This window comes from Dermacentor andersoni, chromosome 3 (genome assembly GCF_023375885.2).
Source record: "Dermacentor andersoni chromosome 3, qqDerAnde1_hic_scaffold, whole genome shotgun sequence".
Lineage (NCBI taxonomy): Eukaryota > Metazoa > Arthropoda > Arachnida > Ixodida > Ixodidae > Dermacentor > Dermacentor andersoni.
Window position 1 is genome coordinate 71,078,546 of NC_092816.1, and position 27,252 is coordinate 71,105,797.

Genomic DNA, 27,252 nt, shown 5'->3' on the forward strand with positions numbered 1-27,252 from the left:
CAAAAGATATTGTCGCCTAATAACACATTGTCTAGTCAGCGGGTGGTGCATACATCGTGTAAATGCATTATCACATACAGTCACAACAGAACAGTCAACATAACATAATTCACAAACAGATGGATATATACAGTGACGCATGACGTTAACTGACATTTACGCGATCGTTCAGTTTACACCCAAAGACCACGTTAAGAAAGGACATCTTATATATGGGAATGGTTATTTTACTGCGGAAACAGTTGGAATTTCCAAACTGCATGGCGGTGACAGCCCAGCAACACAACTGGTGATGCAAATCAAGCCCCTGCGGTAATGTGGAGGTACGTGTTGTCCAGCATTGACACCAGATATTTTGTGCAGTATTTCTTATGCCAATCACTCTTATATTAGTTTTCTTGTTTGTTTTGTTTGTTTTTTATTAACTGTGACAGTAGGGAAAATATTACTACTGATGCGCCGGCTATCGTCATGTCATAGCTAACGCACACATATAAAATACTACACTTTTGGTGGCGGCGTCTCGACAGATATATCGTAGCTAGATTATAGGAGGTAGTAATACTGTCCCCAAAGATGACGTTGCGTGCATTGCAAGGAATACATTGGGAAGCGATATGAGCCGTAGTATAGGCTGCGCCGGCTCTCATGGACTTTTAAGGAGCATTTTCGAGTGGTCCTCTTTGAGCGAAATAAACGCACAGCGCCTTAGCAACTACGCTTGAACGCGATTGCTTGATGTCAAGCCGTGAGGATTATTGGCTTTGCGTGCCATGCACGTTAGCTTAGGTTATCTTTGGTTTAGGTTAGGCTTAGGTTAACTTAGGTTAGCTTAGCGTAAAATGCGTTAGGGCGGCGCGGCATATTCTCAGAGCGGTTACACCTTGCGGGTTATTGTCTTTTCGTCTCGGCCACGTTATGTTAGGTAACGTTAACGTTAGCTTAGGTTGGGTTATGTTAGGTTAACGTTAGGTCATAACCTAAGGTTAACCTAACCTAGCCTATAGGCTAGGACAGTTTAAAAGCCGTTAGGGTGGCGCGGCGTATTCTCACAACGGTTACGTCGTTAGCATAATTGTCTTTCTGTCTCGGCCTCGTTAGCTTAGGTTAACGTTAGGTTAGGTTAGCGTAAAGCGCATTAGAGGGGCGCGGCGTATTCTAATAGCAGTTGCAGGTCCGTCCAGCGCGACCGGCGCCCTTTCAGCCACTCGCGTTCAACCGTGGTTGCTAAGGCGCTCTGGCTTCTAGATATTCAATATATGTGGACCGGCCTCTTCCTCGATCCCTACTGTTCCCACGAAAACATCTGCGATGTTATCACCTGTTTCACCCCGCCGGCAGCCAGCGTCTGACCGTGAGGAAACCCGAACCCACTCTGCAATGCCGGCACGCCTAGGGACAAGCGCATACAACATGCTTTAAGAAACTTATCCTCCGTAGTGCCTAGGCAGAGTCATGTATTCAAGGAGTAAAAGACCCCACATTTTCTATCTGGCACCCGATCTTACTCGCTCATACGCGCAAACGTCCGGCGCATCCGCAAGTGCCACGCGCCGCTGTGCTTACTAGCAATTGTGAACTCGCGGCGAGAACACAGCGCGCAGAAAGGTATGGGCCGTCTGCAGATCCCTTTCAAGGTACGGCGCGCGACCACGCTAAGTACGCACTTGGCGGAGTCGAAGCCGCCCCCTTTCCCTCCCGTGCTGCCTGCCCACTTTCCTCCACATATCGCGCACGACAAGGAGCCGCGATCGTCAGTTCCCCTTGCGCCTAGTCCTGAAATTCTCAGTTGCTGCCAGAGCACAATGCCCTCCCCTTTCCTTCCCATCTCGCCATAGCCTTTCGCACGACGGAATACAGCGCGTTTGCTATGTGGTTTCTCCCTTCGCGCGCACCAGACCGAGCCGCCATTGTCGGCTTCTCTCGTGTGCTTTCACTCGCACATACAGCACAGGACGCGCGGCGACAGTGTTATGGCCCTTTAACTTTATACGGAACATCACGGCGACGGCGACGGCAAAAATGGGCCTGGAGTGTCCATGTAATTTTTATAGCAATAAGATTTATGAGTATAGGACCGGTGCCAACTGAAGCAACATAGCGCTAGCTGGGGATCCCGGGAGAGGGTTTCTTAGCTTATTCTGAAGCATGTTCATTTTCAAGTAGATGCCTTCATCATTCAGTGTACATAAATTCGGATGATTCACTATGATGATGATGGTGACGACAACGACGGCGACGCCCCACAAATGCTGGTACTGGTGCTAAACACTCCTACCCTTCTTCCCATGGCAGTAAAGGTCGCCGTTGCAGAGCTACAGTAATGCCAGCAAATATATGAACAACAAGAAATGAAGTCAAAACTGAAAAGCTTTGTGATAATTCAAAGGGCTTCACACTACGCTTCAGAAGGTTTGGGAGTGGGCTAGTTTGCATTACGTAACAAGTATACCTGAAGCGCGAGAAGGAAGATGTGGACGACAGGAGAGTCTGTCCGTCTCCTGTCGGCTTCCTTTCACATTTCTCCCTGCTTGTTCGAAGCTACATCAGTATGTCTCTGAACACGGTGGTATAGGAGAAAAATTGCCGATCACTATGCATGCTTAGTGCGCGGAAGTAGATATTTTTGTGGGAGTGTCGCAGTATGCGTCCAGAAAGCAATGAGAAGTTAGATGCCCTGCCCGAAGCCTTGAGCTTTAGGGATAATAAAGGAAATGTAACTGGTATCTGCGGCTGGGGAATAGTAAAAGACCGATCAGTGGTGCAAAAACTCCGAACATAATATATTTTAGGAAAATAAATTTTCCTCACATTTCGTGATTTAAGACGAACCGTGGTTCTTGAGGGCTGGTATATTAAGCACCTAAGAAATGTAAATGTAGTCTGCTTGGTGGGATTCGTTACCACCCCGTTTCAGAAGAGAGGCTCATAATATCTATCCATCAATTCATCTATCCCTTACGAGGAGCCGTTATTAATTAAAAATCAAAATTATTCGAGCCTGCCAAGTTGCCCAAACCTTAGCCGACTTCTGCACACCGAGTCTCGGAAGTGACATACCAATTGTGTGCCCAGGCTTGCCGAAGTCGGCAAAGGTTTGGTGACCTGGACAGCGTACAAAAAAACAAAGAAAGCAGTGGGCAGCAGCCATTGTCGGTGATTGATAATGTCACCGAATAGCCGGAATGAACGATTGCACGACAAAGCGAGAGAGTAAATGAAAGGACAGCTAGAGAGCGAACGAACTAATGTTTTCTTTGCCGGCTCCGACAACCGATGATCGACCTGCCACCGAGAAACCACGAAAACGGCCGAAAGGACCAAGATCTATTCGTGTTTAGTAAAAAAAATACATGTATATGTATTTTTCTCTGAGCTGGAATTCCGATGTGCACTGCATTATTCGAACACGTACACGCGTATTTGCACGTCCAGTTGTGGCGTCGTGTCCAGACTAAGCAACAAAATTTCATCGTTCCCCAAGTTTTCCCACGTTGCGCGCATTAGTGCAGCTCCAAGCAGAAAATGCCTTCACACAACTGCCTCTGCCATTGAGAAACCGCGTTCATGCGCAGTGAACCAAAAGCGCCTATATCTTTGTAGCCTGCTTTGAAAGCATGGCACGTACACTTTGAGGGCCAACTGCAGTAAAATTTCTCTTCGGATAAATTTGTTATGAATTACTAGTATACACCACTAAATAAATCTTGGCAAAACCGCTCAGGGCTTCTAATTCGACTTCAAGCCGTCGCCATCAAGTTCCATATAAAGTCAGTGACGTGTCGCATAAAGCAATTGTGTAGCATCTTATTAGCAGCCCTTAAAGGGACACTAAAGGCTAATGTTAGGACATCGTGTACTGTTGAAATACCATCCCAGAAACTTCGAAACGCTTGTTTCATGCGAAGAAGATACTTATTTTAAGAGAAAATGCGTTCTGAAGCGTCCGCGTACCTCTAGCGCAGTTCAAACCGCCCACCCTCCGATCGACGAGTGGTGACGCCATGGTCTCATATTGACGTTGCGCCGTCGGTGTCCGCAGACGGCGCTACGGCTTTTCTGCGCAAAACGCCAACGCGCGGCCAGAAACAACCAAGACAGAGCCGACAGCAGCGCGAAAGTGGAACTATGGTGGCTAGCGGAAGGGAAAGCGCGCGACGATAAGCTAGTTCTTGATTTTATCACGCCAATTTGACGCTCGTTGCAATGGACAACCCTGACAACGACACATTGGCTCGCGACGCTCGGCTCGATTTCAGCGATTTAAGCACTGACGAACGTGACCTGCTGCTGAGAGCTCGCGCTGCCGGCGTCGTTGCGTGCTACTACGACGGTAACTGTATGTCATGGCTGTACATATTCGCACATTTGTAGCTTTTCCTTCGTGAAAACCAAATTCCACACTCACAGTCTTCGACATGCAGTTGTTCTTGCGCTTCGGAGAATGCAGGCAAGATCAACGGAACAGCGCTACGGGGAAGCATTGCTTTGAAAGGCACTCCACACGACTTCAGTAAGTCGGCGTTGAATTACTCGTAATCCTCTGGACAATAGCGCAGCGAGCACACTATGCGATTTTTCGGCTCTTTGCCAACGCGCTGTGGCAGAATTACGGCACTTAACCACTTCGAACGGAGAGGTTCACTCGTTGGCACACAATGATAAGTAACGTTGGATTCGCTGCAGCAACTGCCCTTGGCCAAGTTCCGTGCACCGTTCGCGCATCCCACGACATCACATGGACGTGGCATTCTCGCTGCTTGTTTCAAATTCAAGTTTCGCGAGCCAGGAGAGCCAGCGCAGCACGACGCGATAACGAAACAACTTAAACTCCAAAGCGCGCGCGGCGCAGAGTCGAGTGCGCAGAGTCGAGCGAAAACGAAACCTTTCGACCACCCATACTACTGAAGGGTAAAGTGAAAATGTTATTTTTTCTTATAATCGAACAGACGTAGACAAGTAGCACTTTCTTCCGTCTTATAACCTAATGAAATTATCTTTTTAATACGAGCAGTTGAGTACTAGTGACATAAGTTATGATGAGGAGTGCCTTCGTCATCGGGCTAGTACCGGAATGTCACTGGAGGGTCTCAAATCGTGTCATGCATTTACCTCAATTTCTCGGTTCAGTCTCACTTGTTCGAAAAGTTTCCAGATTATCTTCAAGTTTTCACAGATGCATCTGTACACAACGACGGTCAAGGCGCCTCTGCAGCTTTTTACTGCCCTTCAACTCAAGTACGACGTATCTTTCAAATACCTCATCCAACTTCGTCAACAACTGCGGAACTAGCAGTGATTAATGTTGCACTGAAATACGTGCAAGAGGAGTTAATTACATCGAAGGTTGTCATCTTTACGGACTCCCGTGCTGCCCTTAGCAGGTTACAACGCAGTGAGCTTGATTTTCCACTTGTGCGCAGCATTAATGACTCTGCGAGCAAAATTACATCACGTGGGGTATCTCTCGTTGCTCAATGGATACCTTCACACGTAGGAATCGCCGGAATTCAAGAGGCTGATCGGCTCGCTTCAAGTTGCGTTCATAACAAATGTGACTGCCCAGAAATTTTGCGCAAGCTTGATGACGCTCGTCTGCTGATTCGTCGCCGCCTACTCAAGCAGCATCCAGATCAGCGCGTCGCAAATGGAACGTTCCCGCCCCGTGTTCGTGGTCTAGGCTTGCCTCGTCGCGCTACAGCACAACTGCTCAAGCTGAGGGTTGGTTGCATGAACGTGCACGAACGTTTATACAGACAAGGCCGTGCGGAAAGTCCATTGTGTACGTCTTGTGACTGCTACGAGACACTTCAGCACCTTATATTTGAGTGTCCCGCTTTCAGTGCGCAGCGCATGTCGCTAGTGAGAAACTATCATCTCCTTGGCCTGCGGTGTGCGACACTCGAGGAATGTTTTGGCTGTGCATCTAAACGTGATCAGGCCCATGGCGCCCTACTAACCTTTATAGAACTAACTAACTTAGGTTCACGTTTGTAGTATGAACATTCGACATTCTGTAGTAGCGTGACCTTCAGTGACCGGCCCTACTGTGTGTGATCAGTACTGTACCCTAATGCTTCTTCCTTCGAAGATGGGAGGTGGCGGGTTCAAACATGTTATAGTGTACATTGTGAACCGACTGATTACGTGCAGCTTTACTTGGAGTCTCATCATGGAGAACACAATTAGCCGCATAGCGAACTAGCCATGGATGTGATTGATAATTGTGGAGGCTGTTCGACGCGGCGTCACTTTAATTCCGGCTGCAGAGTTCTACTTCAGTCTTTAGATATGTCCTGTTGCAGTGTTCTACTTTGGTCTTTAGATTTGTCCTGTTGCTCTCCTTTCCTCTTTCCTTTTTCCTCCCCTCCTTCCTATCTTCCATTTCTGTGTTGCTGCCACCTCCCTTCAAAAGAGTAGGCAGGCGTTGTGCCCCTTCCGGTGGCAGTTGCCAGCCTGCTCCTCGCTTTCCCTTTCCTGATACCTGTGTATATGTGTATATGTGTTCAAAACAAATAATAATAATAATAAAGCTCTGTTCGCGATTATATTGACGCCTTAGACGTTCTAGAGCATTGCTTTATCACTTACTCTTGACGTCATAGTAGCCTTTAGTGTCCCTTTAAGCAGCACCTAAGCAGACGATGCGTGCGCCAGGTGTTGCCGTTACGACGGAAGTTCCAGCACGCCGCGCACGAGAGTATTTCGCGGGTTGCGGACACCGGGTACTCGGGCCTGCTCGCGTCGCTACGGGTGGACAACCACAGATAACCACCAAAGCACGCAAGAGAGCGTGGTAGCTGCGTTATCTACGCTACGCAGCAGCGTCGCAAGTGTTATGACTTCGGGATGCAGGACGAGAGATGGACTCTTGGAGTAGACGAAGAGGAAACGAAAGGTTTATACAATATGTGCAGATAGAAGATAGCGTACAGATAGCCGTAAGAGCTCACCAGACCGACGGGGCGACTGGTGGAGACTCTCATCTATAAATGGAATGCATTGTGCAACCGCGCAAACGACAACGGACGAAGAAGGAAACACACAGGACAAGCGCGGTCGTGTCCGCAGACGTGTCCCTCAAGAAGGAAACATACGTGTGTGTGTTTCCTTCTTCGTCTGTTGTCGTGTGCGCGGTTACACAATGAATTCCAATATCGACCACCAACTAGCGCGCCTCTACGTGTTATCTAAAAATGGGCCGTTTCTGCCTTAAATACCTTTCGCGACCCATCGCGGGCAGGAACGAGGCGAGGCGGGTGCTGACGTCAACCGCGTCGCCTTCCTCTTTTGTCGCGGGAGAAGTCCAAGCTACACACCACCGGACTCCACAGCAAGGGGTCAGCAGTTGTGTGGAGTTTTGAACGCCGTCAGTGGATTCGTCGTGGTGGTCTGTGCCTCCGGATTTCTCAGTTCGACCAATGGAAAGGATTGGGCAGTTTTGGGGAACATTGAAGGTCTTCAGCAGATGTTTGGAGCCCAGTACAAGGGTAACCACTTCATAAAAACGCGAAGGGGGGTGGATGAGTGCGCCCGTCGCCTCGATGACAGGGACGTAGTGTGACACAATACCAGCGATAGTATATGCACAGGTGCGCCGTTACCGTTCATGCCGAGGAGCCAAGAGATTGGTCACGCGTTACTTCTGGCGAGCAGTAATGTGTGTTTTTTTTTTAAGCGATAGTGTTAAGGGCTCCGTGTCACAGAAAATCCGGCGTCGGCGGAGTTGTCAGTGAGTGAAAATTCCCGTGTGTGTGTGTATATATATATATATATATATATATATATATATATATATATATATATATATATATATATATATATATCGGTGCAGGTATATGCCACACCTTGCTGCATGACATGCAGTATATGGGGGTTATTTTGCCACATTTTTCTATAACTAAAGTTGCTCATACCTTATCTTACATTTCTGACAAAGTTATTTCTCGAGATATTGAGAATGACAGCCCACAAACAAATGACGTAAAAGAAAACACAGACAGTGCTTGCCTAAGTTAAATCTTCTCAGATTCACATATTTAAAGTGCGAAACAATAATACAAACCTTAAAAGTGTAATTTTCTTGGCAAGGCGACGTACTACCTCCGTGATCGGCCCACGCAAGAGGCCTCGTTTATACCAGAAAGCTCGGCTTCGTGCGTAGCGTTCGCCGCCAGCGTTTTCCGGTAGACTTTGCGGTTACATTACCTGCAGTTTCCGGGAAGCGTGGAAAGAAATCTTTGTCAGGGATCTTCGGGTACTATCGCGTTCCACTCTTACAAGCGAAGCTTAAGCGTCCTCCAATATTTTTTTTTTTTCTGTTTCAGTATCAAAACGGCTATTGTCAGCTTTTCGCAACGCTTCCGTTCGTGTTTAAAATGTCAAATTTAGCGCGAAGGCTCGTGTATGTTTACATGAACTTTAACGAGACGTCTTGCACGGACCAAAATATTGTTGCAGTTGGCCTGCAAAGCATAACTGCTGCCGCCACTTAAACCTACGATCCACTTCTTGTGCCCGTTGCAATTAAACTTTGTAAGGTCTGGCGCTCCTGTTCTTGGCCATGGAGTCTGCGGTCATGCCCAGCGGCCCCCTCCCCTCCCCCCCTAATCTGTATATAGAGTGCCGGGCCGTATAACATCCTTACCGTGCTTGAGTAATTCGAGGCTCAAGGTGGGCAGAAGGCAAAACAAAAATTGCTCAGTTTTAAATGTTTATTTATTAAATTTATTATTCCTAGGACGTGTACGTAAAATATATCACCAAGCTTTTCATTATTATCTCAGGCAAATAAAAAAAATGATCCAATATCACAGTGTGAAGAGCTCACTAAAAATATAAGTTTACAAATCTTCGCAGAAACAGAGGCGTCCGTCCATGTTGATGACACTGGATAGAGCTTACGATAAGGGTCACACACACACATACACACACAAAAAAAGAATTTTTAAAAATAATTCATCTCCCTGGTTTCGTGTCGCGGTCACTGCGAGTACATCACTTTGTAGAGGTCGCTTCGAATGTGTCCTTAATAAAAACATATCGCCCGAGGAAAAGGATAAGTGTGTAAATTTAGGAGTAGTGACACTCTGTTCTAAATGGGCCCTAGTATTGTGGAACATGTTAGGCGGGAACAGTCTATCAAGTATACAGCAGTGAGCGGCTTTGAGATAGTTGGTGCTGCAATACTTCAGAAATGCAATACAGCGCAGCAAAACGAAGACTGACAAGACGAAGACTCGCACTTGTCTCCTTCCTGTCAGACTTCATCTTGCAGCTCTCTATCACGCTTGCTATATGAGATATTGGACTTTGGCATGGAAAACTGCCATGTGCCGTTATTTGTACATGCTGGACTGCCGTGGAAACGTGTGCCCTAGAAAGTTCCTTTCAATGTGCTCTTCTTGAAGGTCGTTCAGACTCTCGGAGGTCTACCAATATCCAAGTGTAGAGCTTCTTAAAGGCCATGTCCATGCGTCTGTACTTGAGGCTGTTTAGACCGTCCGAAGTGACGCGGCTTGACCAGTTGTTGAGGAGCCCCATCCTGAAAATGTTTCACGCTGCCTTGAGACGAATACTTTCTGCACGAGCGTACAGCTTGTTGGCAAAGTACACAAGCAATCGGGAGAAATAGAACTTACAGCTGCAACTAAAGGCGCATCGTTATGTGTACATTTCTGTACAGCTGGATCATTTCTCGTTCGGGTGCTGTAGAGTATCACAAGGAGTGGCAGCCAATCATAGAGGAAGCTAGCTAGCTTTTCATCGGTAAGGTATTTTTAATTTCAATCGCAGAGCTGTAACAAGCTCCCCTTTTCTTAATGTACTAAAGCATGTTTGCGTAAGTTCCGCAGCTTCACTCGCAGTCGTTTAAGGAAACACTTGAACGTAACACTCAGTACATATTCCTTCCAAGTTTGGCTAGTATTGACATCGCGCAAACAAGGCGAATACTCCGCTGCGTGAAACCCCGGTGCTTAATAAACGTACTGGGCTCCCAAGCAGACAGCTTCGCGGAGTAATGAAAAAATATAAGGACACTAAACACATCGAATAAGCATACTCTGTTGACATCCCTTGTTCCTCCCAGTACTCTGCACTATTCTTCTTGCCTATACATTTCACGAGTCATATCACGAGCTTTTCATTCACGAAATAATTGACAGCCCTGCCGTCCAGTAAGTGTACGGGACGTTCGATAGGAACGCAAGAGTGGTTTTTTTATTAAGCTAACTGTTCGCTCTGTTCAGTGGCAAAAACAAGCTAAACGATGGAACTCGGAGGTGTTCTAAGTAGCTTTTGTTTTATTTCAGTTTCTTAGTTTCCCCATTCGAAAAAAATTACAAACACGAGAATGTAACGCCGCTAGAAGCACTCAACTTCTCACGTTTCATAACACCGTATGACATTCAGTGTCGTTACTTGTCATTACGCTTTTTATATTTAGTTAATTACTGTGTCTTTATTAGGGCAAATAATTCAACACACGAATGTGTAGGAGACAGGCAGCACGAAACAACATGCACCTGGCTGCACTCAGGCGTGATGTCTTCAATGTATTGCGAAGACTGTTCCGCCAATGTTATTAAACGAAAGTCGTCAAATGGGCACTGAGCCACGTACGCGGCTGTGAACATCTTAGCCAAATTTCGGAGTCGTGCGCGGCGCCTGGAGCCTGAAAGCGGAGCGCGAAGTCACCGTTCTCTCACACGCTCCCTTCAACACAATTCTGCTCCTCGCTTTTCAGGAAGCAGATTACCATAGGCGTCTGCTATTGGCTAATAGCTGACATCAATCAAGAAGGGTGTTTGGATCAGTGCGCTTCTTACTACTGTTGCTATGTATATTCATTGACGCAGTTTATTAAACAAGCTGAAGTAAGCGAAATTGTGCTTTCCAATTTCGGTAATAATTACGTACTTCCCGAAGAAGCCGACTTTCGTCTGCTCATGCGCGGCCGCGGCCGCCCGCATAGGAATTAAACTTTGGCCACCCTGCTTATCGGTTTTGTTGCCGTCGGGTCTCGCTAACTGCGACTAGCTTTCAACACTCAACCAGCCTCAGACCGCGCGAAACTCAGACGACGCTCGCGCTTGCCAGGGCGCGCTCACTCCTAGCCGCTCCTGGTTGGATGCCTTGGCAGACTTCGCTTCGCACTGAGGTATTGATAGCGCTTCAAAAATGCGCAAGTTGGGTGTGGCCACTGTCCGTCTGGTCAAACTGGTGCAGGACAAAGCCAGTCCGCAGCTCGTAGCATGGACAGACAGAAGCATGCGAGCGCGAGCGCGCACTCGAGGCCTGTCGTGCACAAAGCAAACGCTGCGCATACGTGCTTCTGTTGCATGTAGCTGCGGCCTGCTACGCAGCGTAGACACCGCGGCCGCCGCGGGTGGGCCTCGACGAATCCACAGGCTGAGCCTACGGCGACTTGCTGAGGACGCCCGCGTTTGGCGCGGCGTAGGCGCCAAAATCAGAAATAGCGGCGCCTGCGTGAACATCCGAAATGAAATTTGAACTACGGTGACGTTGAGTCATCGTGGTGCCGTCACCCCACTCCGCCGTAACCTTCGCAGTGCAAGTCATTGAAGAAGGAACGAAAGCACCGCGACGGGCTTGTTTGGTTGCCAATAGCTCTGCTTCTGCAGAACGGAATGAATACTTTTTGCGGCAAAGTATTTCTGAAATAGTCTAATTTAACTTAAGATGCCTTTCTCAACTTCGGTAAAGAAGTGGTTCGGGGCCCGTTCAAGTGTGCGGTTGTAGTACATATATGCGTGCATAAAGAACGTACATTGCTTCATCCACACTCGGTTGCGTGAGATGCGCACGTCCCAGAGAGGAAATCACGAGGAACACGGTATATATAGGTCGATGATGCTCGCGCCATCCGTGCCTTTCATTCTTGTCCCTGTGCATCTCGCACTACCCATAGTATTAAGCAATGTTGTTGCTAGGGCTCACTGGTATATTCTGAGAGTCTTAAATTTGCCTGTAGGTCAGCATGGTCGCGCGTTGGCCTTCAACCTCGTTCTGTCATTTGCGCTGTTTCAGACTTTTACGCAGTATGAACGAGCAGGTGTTGACTCGCCCAACCTTCAGTGTTGTCACATGTATGCACCTGCATAGGACTAGCTAAAATTACAAAACGTTTGTTAAAGCATGTCAGCTGCGAAACGTGTACATATACTACCTGTCAATTCTACTCAGGCACCAGAGAGAGCTCGCAAGTGCAAAGATCGGAATTTAGGCGGGTGACGGTACACTACACCGCCGATGTCATTGTGTTTCTCAATCTGGAAGGTTCGAAAATGTCTCTTGGAATTCGCCTTTTTCACCGCTGCCGAGAATTGTTATTGAGCTAAATAGTGGAGCGCAGTCGCAGCGACTGCAATGGTGCGCTAAACGACCATGCTCTTCTGAGGATGCCCTCTTTTCGTGTTATCGCAGCCGCTGGCCTATGCATTGCACTGTTTGAACAATATAAACCTTTCCGCAAGTCGCGGGCGTCTCTGCACATCGCTTTTGATGTGCGTTTGACAATTTTTTTTTTTATGATTAGTAGGACACTCATTGCTGCTTTCTTAATCTACCGACATCTACGAACATAAAGTAGACGACTTCGACGGCACCGAAAACACAACTTTTACTTATTGCCGTTCAGCCACTGTTTTCTATGCCACACTTTATACATTTAAGGAACCACTTGCTTCTTCTTGTTGCAACAATGTTAGTTATCTTCTTAGTCGAACTACTATTCCTTTGCTTCAAGAGAGCTTCCGGCACTGCTTTTAGCAGCGCCTGCTGATATCTGGCTCCAGAGAGGCCTTGCACTAGCAATTTAAAGCTTGCCCTCGCAGCCTGTGAGCACCTATTACCGCCAAGAAGCCCAAACACCATTCCTCGTACAGAGAAACTTGAACATCTTTATCACATTATTTTCTGTCCACGAAGCGTACATTCGCATAAAATAGCGATTAGGTATTACTCAAGCTCTCAATATTTAATAAAAGCAATTATTATTAGCTGTTCGCTGAGCTATCTTCTGCTGAGACTTTGCTAACATGCCAAAAAACGCTAAATGCGTAGTTTCTTGCGCTTAAATCAGTGCTTTGACGCAACAAACTCAGTGCATCGAACGTGATATGCGTTGGGCTTTGTGAAGTTGATGCACTTGAAAATATCCTTTGAAATTCACAGACTTATCAGTTATCTGAAAATCTGCGCGCATGTGTAACCTATATTGTTGTTAAATTTAACGCCTAACACTTGGCGGTGGACTGCAAGATAGCGATTTCTTTCCGGCCAACATGTGAAGAAGGATGGTCCCTTCAACAGTGAACTATACCTTATAAACATCTAACAGGTCATCACCTGTAAGGGAAATGAACAAAAAAAAAAATTTGACGACGTTTCATAACCCGTAGGCTTGATCTCGACGACAAATAATCTCACCTTTCGTCGCTCGGCTTGCTTTTCACGTGTGCGAGGGTGGCGTACCTCGCCACATCTTTTGGACGCCTATAAATCCTGTAACCATAACGTTTCAGCCTGCAATGAGCAAGAATAACACCATGTTCACAGCAACACTGCAGACAGATTTGAGGGATGGAAAGTCGGTGACTGAAGATCGCACCCTTTTCTTAAACAGTAGTTTCACAAGTTGAACGTGCACGTCCATTTCTGCATGGGACATTTGAGTAAGGCTTGTCCACTCCACTATCGGGTGGCGCCCCCATTAGCCATAATAACACCGTGCACTTCATGCAGTCGCCTACGCCCTAACACTTGAGCGCATGCGCGTGTGACAACTCCCTAACATAACAATATTTCTCCGATGACTCAAGGAGTAACGCAAAAGAACCACGTGCAGTCTATCACTAGTCTAGCCTAGTTAAACCGTAAACGCGCACTGGAGTCGAACCAGCGACCTCAATCCCCGTTTGCGCGCAAGCACTCGTCCTCACTGCTCTCTACGAGTCTACGCAACCTAGCTGCACTCAAAACAAAATGGCATAAACTTAGAGCGGGGCTGCTAGTGCGACTAAAAACAATTGAAAGCGCGGTTTTCTAAAAAAAAAAGAAAAAGGGCTAGACCACTCACGAAGTTAATATTTCGAGGAAATTGGGCATGGCCAATATTTATTCAAGTTTTGAAATGTGTAGTATTAATCATGGACAACATGAAAATTGCTAAACCCTCGTTTCAGGCCTGTTTAGAGGCGACATATAAAACGCGTTTACATAGTTTCTCCGGCAGAACACCTGCGCCTTAGTTGTCTGAGCTGTCAATGGTAGCATACCCGCTTATTAGCCCCTTTCCTGTCCGTTCTTCTCAATAAGACGCACACACACACACACAATAAAAGAACGTATCAGCAGTCTGAGGAACCGTGGCCTGGGGTGTGTATTCTTTAAGCGTTGGTCGCTCTAGGTAGTACATTCACTCTCCTTATTTACGCATGATTCACGTTCAAATACCTATATCTATACACTGTACCAAACACTCTCATCTGAAATTGTTGGAAAATTTCCTCTTTCACTATTTCATTAGTAATTTCTTTACTTTAGAACTAGAGCGAATAAACATTTCATCAACGATAAGCTTATTTGGATGGAGCGTTTTGTAAGTTCTGCAAGAAAGCTTTATCTCTTCCTAGCCTTGACTGCAAGGACACTCGCCTGTAAGACATGTCGTCGTCTTCAGCTCCCCATCCCCAGTACTTATTGGAGTATCCATTGACGCGCAGCATCTGCTCCTTGTTGACCGCACTCACTCCGCCAAAGAAATAAGAGTAATAAACTCTGCAAAAAAAAATAACCACAAGAAGCGTTACATTTATTCACATCATGCTCACCGGGACCCATAACCAAGTGATTGCGATACGTTTGCGCCGCATATGGAGTGTGTAACATTGTGATCCGCTTGCAAGCGACATTTCTGGAAATGTTTTCTGTGTACGCAATTACACCTACACAACGACTTTATCAGTCCAGTCGATCGCCCTATACCTTCTCACTGAGGACACTTCCCGTCTTTCTCGGGCAACCACTTGGAATGCTGCACAGCCCAATGTTTTCTTTCAAGTACACTTATCTCGGTTTACATAATACTGCATCTCGTGTCACTTCATGATTGGCTCGCACCTCGAACTGGCACCTCTGTTCTCCTACTGGCTACTGCTGAGTACGTTCCTTGTAGGCAATGATAATCTCAAAGTAAATGCTCCGGACTAAAGGTACAAAATTACAATGTACATTCTCTTCCTCCCCAAGTTACCATGTGATGGTTTCACACTCCCTTTATGATTAAGGAACCTAAAAATATTTTGCATGAACATTAAAAAAACTTTACCACTCAATCAAACGTTGACAAAATGTCATCGACATGCGCAACACACCATCTTCTACACAATGGGATTCCTGTTCTTAAAGACAACACCCTATCTCTTTTTTGGAGCAATGGTGCAAAGAGCAAAAATCCTGCTTCCACTTTCGCAGTGTCAAATTTGCATCCTCACTCGACGGTGGTTTTGGAAACGAACGCAAACCAGCGGCCATGCCGCAACTGTAATAATCCGCGGTCAGGGGGCTAGCCAGGGGTGGGGCTTATGGAGCTTCAGCCCCCCTCCCCCCCGAAATATTTTCGTGCTGTCGCGCAACGCCGACCAAAACCACCCCCGGCGCCGGAAATCATTCTGGATTTTGTCTAGTATGTCTTTTTCACGATCGAAAAGTCATTTGAGCGCGAACATTGCAAACGCGGGCTGGATTTCGCGGCAACGCCCATGCACCGGGAGTCGGATAACGCAAAGAGCTCCATCCGAACACAAAGATTCAAGGGCGTTTTGATAGCGAGTGGGCTCGTCGCGGCATCTCGCGGAGGCGCGTAATCTACAGAGTGCATGGATTTCAATTCCGAAACTTTATGGCTATAATCTCATAAACTTATGATGCGAAGTTTTGGACGCTTTCTGGCTAGCAGACGAGAAAAAGAAACAATGGTCGCTAGTCGCCATCACTGCGGAGATTCGACGGATTGGAACGCGTTCGCTTGAGTGCAACCTCTCCAGAAAGCCTTGTCGCGCCGGTGTAGGATACGGAGCAGTATGCGTATGGTTCTCAGTGGACCAAGCGTCTCACGTTTTCTTCGATATTCCTTCGGTAGCCACATTGGGCTCCCAAAGTAGGCATTCGATTGTAGCCAACATGCTTTCCTTTGTATGTTTCTTTTTCCATTTCGGTGCTCCGGTTCACAAAAAGAAAACACATTGTTGCGGCGCAGCGAATTACCGGTCCTTGAAAGCTCGATTTCGTTCCTTCTTTTGCTGAAAGTAAAGGTCCACGGGACGCTTCAGTTACAGGATACTCTTATTATATTATTGCGAAAGCAATCATATGGGTACTCCAGGCGCATTCCTGCCGTCGCCATTGCCCTCATGTTCGGTATAAAGTCCTAAGGCGATAACTTCGTCACCGCTCGACGCATGCTGCATGTGCGAGTGAAAGCGTAGAGGGGAGTGGGACAGTGGCATGGATGAGCCGACTATGGTGGCTCAGTCTTGTGTGCGCAAAGGAGAAAAGTGGTGGGAGTGGAGGTAGGCGGGGGGCGGGCATTAGGATTCTGTGAATCTGTGATTGCCCAACATACTTATTTGCCTTGTTTGATGCATTATATACAGTGACTTTTTCTTAGATATGTAGATTTATTGGAGACTTATACGTATATTTAGATATCTTGTTGCGAGGTTTTTTGTATACGTGCAGTGAACTTTCTTTCCGGTGACACTTTATTGCCCTTTATCAAGGTGTATATTCGCATTTGTATATTCCATTGTATCTTCGCATTTCTAATGTACGAGGGCGAGTCAAATGAAAGTGAGCCAACCCACCCCGTGCAATAATTGTTCGGTTCATTATCTGCGAGGCATGCAGGTAGCACACAGGCATCTCTCACTTATAAAAGTGACACGCAGGTGTTAGGATAAATGTTCTTTATTGCTCTCATACACTGGGTTGAACATAGTTGCGTGACATAATGGACGCTCGAAAAGTTGAACCGCGTGGTGTCGTGAGGTTTTTGACAGCTGACGTTGTTTCCCAAAAACAAATTAGTCGCCGTACGGCTGCAGTGTACGTTGAACATTGCATTTCATTGTCCACTGAGAAGCGTTGAAGCAAAGGGTTCAAAGAAGGACTTGAAAGTTGCAAAGACGATGCAAGACCGGCCCAAGGCCACCGTGCAATCACCCCAACGCGGTTGCAAAGCTTGATGAGCTGATTAGACAAGAACGGAGGATAAGCATCGATGAACTAGCAGAGCGTGTGAATATCAGTCATGGTTCGGTTCACACCGTAATTCATGAACATCTGCGTTATCGGCTCTCGCGTGCGCAATGGATGCCCAAGATTTTGAACCACCGCCAGAAGACGGAGAGGTTCGGCGCTACCCACACTCATATGATCCGGTATCACAATGAAGGTGATGACTTCTCTGCAATTATCACCGGGGACGGATCATGGTGCCACTATTACGAGCCTGAAACATGACGGCAACGCTTAAAGTGGAAACATTCCTCTAAGAAAGTAAAGGCCTTCATTTCTGCCGGAAGGGTGTTGACTTTTTCTTTCGATCGTCAAGGGCCATTACTGATCGATTTTGCTAACCCTGGAGTGATCATCAATCCTTTCCGATATCGTAAAACGCCGGATCGGCTGCGTGCCGCAATCAAGAACACACGACGTGGGAAATTGACGAATGGGGTCTTCTTAATCAAGGACAAGGTCCGCCCCACGTCGTTGCTGTGGTTAACACAAAACTGGCAAAGTTCAAGTGGGAAACGCTGCAACATCCGCCATACAGCCCAGACCTGTCGCTTTGCGGCTTCCACATTTTGGGGCAATTGAAATAACAGCTCAAGCGAACCAGGTTCGTGTCGGACGATGACGTAAAGTGGTCAGTTACAAAGTTTTTGAAGCAGCAACCCAAGGAGCTTGATGAGACGGGAACCACGCGACTCGTTAGTCAGTGGGACAAATCTCTCAATGCTCATGGAGACTGCTTTTGAATGAAGTGCCCCGTTTGTCATATAGTCGCATAGGCTCACTTTCATTTGACTCACCCTCGTATATTTTGCAGAACTCCTGCTTTTTAATGTGCTCTCACTTGCGACTATAATTTCGGTTTAATTACTCAAAATACATGACCGGGGACAGCTCCTCCTGCGCAATACATTGGAACGAAGGATAGCGTCATTTAGATTTTTCCCTGGCCGTCTGATATGTACAAAAGTGTAAGCAAGGTTCTTTAATGACAAAGTTTCATTAAAATATTTGTCCTCAACTTCCTCATTTCACTGCGTTTACCTTTTGCATATCAGCGGCATGTAATGCTTTGCTGCATGGTTTTGAGCTGATATAGCTCTAAATTCATGGTAATGATTGTAACAGCGCACCCAAGACAAGGACAACAGAACGGATAAAACGACGACACAGCGCTGTTACAACCCTTACCATGAATCCCAACCAACTGGCCCAACTTGCCGTTGTGATATAGCTCTAAAGTTCGTGTGATATTATCTCTACTTATTAAATATGCAAAAAACATGTAAGCATTGATATCAGTTATTTCGGGCACACTTTTTCTGACATACGAGTGTATTCTTTTATGAAAAAATACATATTTTACTTGTCTTGACAGTGCGTAGCGTTCAAAATTTCGTTTGCTGCTATTACTCATGTATTTCATCCCTCGACAAATTCGATAAGTAGGAGCCCGCGGCAAGAAATTTCTGGCTCTGCCACTGTCCGCGCTACTGAACCCGAACTTCAACAAGGCCAAGAAAACTTCTCCTCAAAAGGTTCAGTTACGAAAACTCGAAAATTCGCAAAACCCACGCGCCGGGAAACACGCAGGGCAACACATAGGTGCGCCCTGCAAATGCTAACAATAACAGCAGTGGGCCTTCTTCTACCGATAGCACTGGTGCTGCCGTAGATGAATGTCGCTAATACTTCCTTGGCTCGCAGTTCTTTCTCCGGTAAACGACAAGCGAGATAAGCTTTTCTTTTCAATAATTAGTCAACACACGATTGGCAACCCCAAGCAGAGCAAAGCAGCCAGAGAGAGAACTGCAGAGCATTCTTGTTACATGTATACAAAGGTTGCGTTTTTTTTTTAACTGCACAAAGAGAGAGAGAGAGAGAGAAGCTGCAAGCAAAGGCAGGGAGGTTAACCTGAGGTAGTTGCCGTTGGCTACTCTGCACGGGGAGAGGGAGCATGGGGCTAAAAAGAGAGAAAGTGAGCGCAAGGAAGAGAGAGAGAGAGAGAGAAAGACCATCACCAACAAACCGTGTACAGGATATGGTGGTAGGTTGCGGCCTTAAAGGAAAGCCGAAAGGTTTTCCCGAAAAAATGAATGAAGAGCTGTACGTCATGGTTTTCAACCCTCCGAATTCGAATATAGCATCAAAATTGAGCGAAAGAAAGCGCAAACAGATTTTATTTCGATGAAAAGTGCATGCAGCAGCGGACTCGGGGCAGCTCGCGCGCCTCGTTTCCGCCTGTGATGGGTCGGGCGCCTCGTGACGTCAATGGTGTTCGTCCGGACCGACCGCTACACATGAAGCACGGTGCAAGGTGGTGTGGTGCTGTTTTGCTGAGGCGGTAATTGAAAATTTTGAGAGCTTGCATTTCTCTGAGGAGCTTGGCGTTAAATCCAAACCCCATGAGAGCGATATTGCGCGCGACGGCGACGGCTTCGAGCGACAAAACAGGCCATCGCTTGAACAGATCACTCGGTGTTGTCGCTCGATCGCTCGTTTCTAGAAATCTAGAATTCGTCGCTCGTCTCCCGGAAGTGCTATGAGCGACTAGCCAATAGCGCGAAGCCGGAACTGGATGTACATAACTCAAGTACTACTGATTGTCGCACGGAATGAACAAACTATTGAATTTTACACGTGGAAGAATAAGAACCTAGTGCAAGACCTTCAGAAATATTTTATTCTCCTTTTTACAGTAAAATACATCAACTTAAATTAATAAAGCACGCGCCACGCTAGTTTTGGCGTGTATATTGCTGCCCTCATACGGGGAAGCCGTCGCTCAAAGTCATCGCTCGCGTGGAGTTTCGCATGTAGGCGACGAGTGAACGCGACAGCCATCTCTATCACCTCGCTTGTCGCTGTCGCGTGCAAGATCGCTTGTAACGGGTTTATACTTTACTCCGTATACATGTACGAGCCAAATGCGAAGAGCCGGCCTCTCCCAGAAGCAAAACATGCTGGTGCAAGCAGTGCTTTCGACGCGAACGAAGGCGAAGTGTTAGCATCTCCTCGTGTTGGAAATGTTCTTTGGTGAGTATGTTTTCTTTCCAAGCTGCACTCAGCGATCCAGTGAGTTCGTTTCCCGGGTGAACAACTGTAGTGTTATATTCCTGCAGGCCTCCTCGTAGAAAATAAGCGTTCATAGGATCTTTGGCATTTTTGCGCTGCCCCAAAGCTGTCGGCAATCCACACAGACGGTTTAAACGCGGGAAAAGCTTACCGGCTGTTGTAGCACGTGTAGTGTAGAACCTTGATCAGTGCGCCATCCGCACGCTACTCGTAAGCGGCGAATTCCGTCGGCTATGTGAGATGGTCGGTTTCTCTATGTGCGCGAGAGAAGCGGGAGCGCAGCGTCCTGGCGTGAGCCAGCTTTCCAACTCATGCAAACTATACACTTGCACTGCGTTATGGTAGCTGCATGCAGGCTGTTTCACAACACGCGTGTGAATAGAAAATTCGCGCCGCTTGGCGACGAAACCTGCATCAAGAGTGGGAGATAAACATGCACCTTCCGTTCAGCGTGGTAACACGAAGGAGAACCCGAAGCACGCATTATAGATAAACTCTGGTAGTAATCGCCGTCACGGAAATGGTTAGAGCGCAGCACTGCTGGCGCCGTATAACGTGAAACTATTGCAATATGTTTTTATTCCAACCTCCTGACGTCAAATTTGCGTAAGCGCCGACGCAAGCATCGGGCCGTCACCCGCAGGGTTGTTTGAACAAACCAATCAAATGCTCCCCTCGTTCATGGAAGGTCACTTTTGTTTGCTTGATAAACGAATAACACTGCCTGCACTGTGCGGCTTGTCTTATCTGATTGGCTCACAAGAGGCGAGGAGCATGCTCAAGTGGAGAGGGATTCGATGGGGCTGAGCCGCTGCACTGAATATCGATAACCGATACAGGGTGGTGCCGGCGTCTGTGATTGGTCCGCTTTCTTTTGCTTAGCTTGCGCTGGCTCGTCGAGAATCGCCGCGGCATGCAACGGAAGCTTACGAATGAAGCTAAAACGGATACTCAGTAAACAAGAGTTGGCAGAACGAGGTCCTAAACGTGCCGAAAGTTCTCGAAAACGCTACACGGCCACGCAAAAAGTTTTATTGCACGCAAATAAACCCATGCTCTCCGGCATGGACGAGTAGCCAGTGCAGGAGCGATCGTCGGCAGCCATCTTTTATTCCTTTCGGAACGGGGCAGCCTGCAGCTATTTAGAAAAAAATTCTGTTTTGTTCACCATATTAATGCATCTTTAACGCGTACGCGTCACTTTGACGCGGTAAGTTTTTGCGGTTTTCTGACGTCGCATGAGAGGCAGGTGAAGTGGGTGCTGCCCGAAAACTTTTGACCAATAGCCGAGGGCTAATGGCAAAAAAGCGTCGAATCAGAAATAACTATTTCTTTTGTTTTTCTCGGTCAAGTTATGCATAATCACTGTGTACACGTCATATTAGATGGGGAGCTATCGCGGTTTTCGTGACGTCGCGTGACAGACAGGTGAAGTGGGGGTGGTCCAAAAACGTTTTTGACCAATCGCGATGGGCTGTTTGCAGAATTGGAATAGAAAAGTTTGGAATACTTTTACGTTATAGCGCCCCTGTTCTTGAGCGCTTGAAATTATTTCGCTTCACAGCAGCCTCCCACTTAGCTGAAAGCGTCTTGTCTTGCGGGAAGTAATGGAAGACAACATCGTCGCGGCCGCTGGTTATCGTGCAGCCATAGGCTGCACAGAACGCCGGCATTGTCGGCCCACCTTTTCAATTGATGGTGCGCACGTTATACACAAACAAAGGAATGCACAGTCGAGCGAAGCAGCTTATGACTTCACGCACGCAGCAACGAAGCACGGTCAAGCAGAGTCGCGGAGACTGCGAAGGAACGGAACAGCAGTGTTAACGTCACTACGCCGCAGTTTCCGGTCTCCGCTCGCATCGTCAGCGTCAGCAGCAGGGCGCCGCGTTCGACGGGCAGAGCGACAGCGTAATTTTAACCGACGATTACGTCGCTCCTAAGTGAAAAATCCGCCCCCCCCCTCAAAATTTTACCTGCATGATTTATAAGGTTCCCGCATCGGTATATGAGCGTCTTATTGAATTCGACAGACTCTCAAGCTCCCTTTTAGGAGGAAGCTTTAGCTCGGGTCATCATCATCATCATCAGCCTAGTTACGCCCACTGCAGGGCAAAGGCCTCTCCCATACTTCTCCAACTACCCCGGTCATGTACTAATTCTGGCCATGTTGTCCCTGCAAACGTCTTAATGTCATCCGCCCACCTAACTTTCTGCCGCCCCTTACTACGCTTCCCTTCCCTTGGAATCCAGTCCGTAACCCTTAATGACCATCGGTTATCTTCCCTCCTCATTACATGTCCGGCACATGCCCATTTCTTTTTCTTGATTTCAACTAAGATGTCATTTACCCGCGTTTGTTCCCTCACCCAATCTGCTCTTTTCTTATCCCTTAACGTTACACCTATCATTCTTCTTTCCATGGCTCGTTGCGTCGTCCTCAATTTCAGCAGAACCCTTTTCGTAAGCCTCCAGGTTTCTGCCCCGTAGGTGAGTACTGGTAAGACACAGCTGTTATACACTTTCCTCTTGAGGGATAGTGGCAACCTGCTGTTCATGATTTGAGAATGCCTGCCAAACGCACCCCAGCCCATTCTTATTCTTCTGGTTATTTCAGTCTCATGCTCCGGATCCGTGGTCACTACCTGCCCTAAGTAGATGTACTCCCTTACCACTTCCAGTGCCTCGCTGCCTATCGTAAACTGCTATTCTCCTCCGAGACTGTCAAACACTACTTTAGTTTTCTGTAGATTAATTTTCAGACCCACCCTTCTGCTTTGCCTCTCCAGGTCAGTGAACATGCATTGCAATTGGTCTCCTGAGTTACTAAGCAAGGCAATATCATCAGCGAATCGCAAGTTGCTAAGGTATTCTCCATCAACTTTTATCCCCAATTCTTCCCACTCCAGGTCTCTGAATACCTCCTGTAAACATGCTGTGAATAGCATTGGAGATATCGTATCTTCCTGTCTGACGCCTTTCTTTATTGGGATTTTGTTGCTTTCTTTGTGCTCCTATCTAAATACATGTAAAAGGAGAATTCGTTCCTCTCGGCAACCACTGCACCAAATTTGACGAGGTTTGTTCCATTTAAAAGAAATACCTGCTGTCTAGTGAGCGTTGGTTTCCAATTTTTTTATTTAGCTTTTAAATTTTTTATTAAATATTGGCAAAAATAGAAAATTTTCAGAAAACGAGACTATCAAGTTTACAAATCGCTAACTCAGGAAGGAAAAATTATATCACAGTTCTGCGAACTGCATAGGATAGTACATATAAAGCGGACAAAATTGATATGTTACACATCAATCTGAAAAAGAATTGTAATATGGCAATACAGCTTTTGCAGAACTCTTGTACACAACGAACAAATTTACGTAATATATATATTGACATATAGAATTTGTCCGCTATGAATGATCTAATGGATGCAGTTTACAGAACCACGATAAATTTGTAAACTTCGTGCTTCTTCTTTTCTTTTTTCCTCATCTTTTCTCCCACCCCATCCTCCGTGCAGAGTAGTCAACCGGACACTTACTCAGGTTAGCCTCTCTGCCTTTCAGCTTTTGTTTTCTCTCTCTGTCTCTTAGTATTTCTTTTTATTCAGCCACATGCCCAATTAGTAAAGCTAAATTATATATACCTACTAATATGTATTTCGTAAAGACAATATAAATTGAATAAGCATAAAGCTAGAAGTGTTCCTTCTGTCATTATAGTTCATTCTTCGCTAAAAGAGCATATATGTAGCTATAGATTCTTTAGAGTTGTGTAGAATCATTATACTCTTGCTTTCTTTAACGTAGCTAGTATTACCATTCGGGAAGCTTTCTTTAAATGTCAGTCATCACGAGGCAGCCCGACATATTCATGAACATAAACACGAGAAAACGCGCTACTGATCATACTGCCAACAAAATTTGAGCATTCTCACGCGGATTGGTTATTGACGTTGACCGACATATGCCTCGGCTGTTCTGGGCACGTGTACACGTTTCTGTCGTCCAGAGGGACCATGTCGACGTCGTGGAATACGAAGCACTGGTAGTCGTACAGGGCCGTCGACTCGACGTAGCCCACGTTGAGGAGCTTGGCCCGGTTAAAACCAGCGTCGTCACCCTGCAAATAAAAGGCTTGATTCCCGATTGTTTCTATGTTTCACTTCGCAAAACATGTAAATACTGATGTGAGTAAATGTGACCATACGCACTTTTGATCATACCAATTTATATGATTCCATAGATTTGGCCTATGGTGACAGGAATACGGGCGATCGAGGAATAGCTCTTGTCATTGTACGGCAGCTCTTGTGGTGTCTGCGCTACGCCAAAGCTACAGGACTTGATACCGCAGAACCTTTAGGCATCATCTTGATAAGTAGTCGTAATGTTTAACAACTACAAACAATAGCAGCTTACCCTACGTTATGCCTTCATCGAAGTTTTGTCACTCTCATAGAAGCGTACACGCAAACGGTCCAACTGCCTCGAGCTGCAGGAGCAAACATTCCCTCAGATGTGACATTTCTCGTCATCCGGGCCTCCGTTGTGCTAAACATTTTATTCAATCGAGCTGGCTTCAACAAGGTTGTCGCCGCCTAATTGACAAGCTACCTAGCGTACAGTTAAAAGACATAAGAATGCTGCGTAATACATGGAATAATGGTGCAATAATTGTTCTGCTCTTTACTATCATTGGGCCTTCGTATAATAACATTTTTCAATATTTTGTCACTGCAGGTATTTCATGTGACAGCGCATAAAATTTTGCAGCGTACTGCAGAGAAATTTATTGCTTAGAGTTACTCTAAGCATCACTACTCGAATATTCAGAGTATCAGAAGGCCCATTAGCAGTGACTATTACTACCAAAACGTTATCAAGACTTATTCGCATAAATAATCTGAGCTGCAATCGATTGATTGACTCAAAATTTCACTATAACCTTGCTTTGCTCAATCCTTTGGGTATACGTAAGAGCTGCAAAGCAAAGGAACCTCAAAGAACAGCAATATTGGTAGGATCAGAAGTATCTTTTTAATTTTTGTTGTTGTTTACGATGCGAGTTTTAAACGCAAAGGGTAATGCCAAGAACTGCATTGACTTTTCAGGCGTGAAACCAGGCCATCACATTCCAGTAACATTTGTAGAGGTTAAGTACATCGGTTAACGCGTGCTTGGAAATCTCTTTTTTCTTACACACTGGTGTATCCGCTTGCATTGTTCACCTTGTCTGAAGCAAGCATGTCAAGGCACTTTTATGAGCTAAATAAACCTTTAATCAAAAGGGCCTTCTGTTGTCCATGGAAGCATAGAGTCACAGAAATAAAATTAGGACTTCCCACTTTAAACAACGGCAATTCTAATCATGGTGGTGAATAGCTCATTGGCGGTCGAAAACTTAGGGTTATGTGAATGCTGCTGTGCGACTGAAACAAATCCTCCATCTCACCTGCTCAATGACGAAGATACCGTAGTCTATCTGCTGCCGAGAGAGTACTTTATGGATGTTGTAGATAAATATCTTGAGGTGCTCGGCGCGATTCCTGTAGGGAACCAGTATGGCAACTCTGTGTCTGGAAGTGCATTCCTTCGGCCGGAAGCGGCCTCCTTGCATCACTTCCGGGAACTCGTTCTCCACAGCCTCGAGAGATGGCACATCCATCCTGATTGGAATGTAGCCGACTGAAATACCCAAAACGAAACTATGCAACAAACGCGGAAATGGCAGGAAGCCAAAGCTTGCTCTTATTCGACTTGTACAGTCGGCTTCAAAAAGTACAGGATCTTGAAAAGCTGAATATTTCCGCAACCCGCACACTTAGACTGTTTAACGGCTTTACAGCCTGTACCATGAAATCGAAAAACCTACATAGTGTTGTAGGGTTTACTGGCTACATTCAGAGAGTGCGCGGAAAATCAACGTTTTCTAACACCAAGCTGTCAGTGAACATTTTAAGTCGGCGTACGTATTTCGTTTTTGTTCATCTACGTAAGCGAATGTTTCCTTAGTAACAACTTCACATAATTGCTGCCCCTTGCCATAATGTGAAACGAAGCACAAGCTGCAAGCATGTCGCACTAAACAAAATTTGTAGTAACTTTTTTGTAGCGAAGCCACAAAATAGTGATGGTGAGTTTCACGTTGAGTTGATTCCTGTTTCTTCCAGCATCACATTCATGAGCACTCAATGGAATGCTGCAGCTTTCTTTGCGCCGGGAAAAGAAGTTCTAAAGCAAAGTTTTCTTCGCTTTAGACTTTGGGCAATTGTACTGCCAAAATAAATGACGCAGCCTGATTCTGCCATTTATAAACCGAGACAGTAATAATGCATTGTCGCTTATATTAAACAGTTGTCGTTGCAAATACAATAAACATTTATTAAGCATGATGTTGATATGAAACCGCGAAAGCTTGACGTTGGCCAGTTAAAATTAAGATTACATTCTGATTAACTAGGTCAGATTAAGTATTTAAGGTCGACGCTTGTAACAAAATATCGACTTTACCGGCAATACATTTCTACTTTAAATGGTTAGTTTCTGCTTCCTTCTGTTCTTTTTTTTTTTAGCTCGTAGCTCACTTTTTGCCCTGTGGGCTCCATCCACAAAGAGCGAGGTGAGAAAGAACCACACGTGACACCGCCTGGCTCAGTTTTGCAGTTTCGCCACGTTGGTGTAATTCGCAGGCGCAGAATATGGTGGAAGAATATGAGAGCTGTATGAATTGAGAGAGAATGCTCGCTAATGTGGCGTGCTTTCTGAGATAGAGGGCGCGGGAGAGCGAAGGTCATTAGGGTACGTCGATGTAGTGCGCCGCCGTGCAGGGTGGAGACACTGCACTCGTGATCGCCAT

General features: G+C 46.2%; 1 protein-coding gene and 1 long non-coding RNA gene across 2 annotated transcripts; both read right to left on the reverse strand.

Moving 5' to 3' along the window:
* Nucleotides 1-8,702: 8,702 nt before the first annotated feature.
* LOC129387717 (uncharacterized) lies at nucleotides 8,703-14,389 on the reverse strand. The gene is made up of 2 exons (XR_008614903.1): nucleotides 13,453-14,389; nucleotides 8,703-9,544 (listed from the first exon to the last, which is right to left on the reverse strand). It is a non-coding gene; the product is annotated as an uncharacterized lncRNA (long non-coding RNA).
* Nucleotides 14,390-14,466: 77 nt separating this feature from the next.
* LOC126543459 (beta-1,4-galactosyltransferase 1-like) lies at nucleotides 14,467-26,087 on the reverse strand. The gene is made up of 3 exons (XM_050190580.3): nucleotides 25,849-26,087; nucleotides 24,332-24,516; nucleotides 14,467-14,802 (listed from the first exon to the last, which is right to left on the reverse strand). The coding sequence occupies exons 1-3, from the start codon at nucleotides 26,059-26,061 to the stop codon at nucleotides 14,604-14,606; spliced, it is 597 nt and encodes a 198-aa protein (XP_050046537.2). The 5' UTR covers nucleotides 26,062-26,087; the 3' UTR covers nucleotides 14,467-14,603.
* Nucleotides 26,088-27,252: the final 1,165 nt, after the last annotated feature.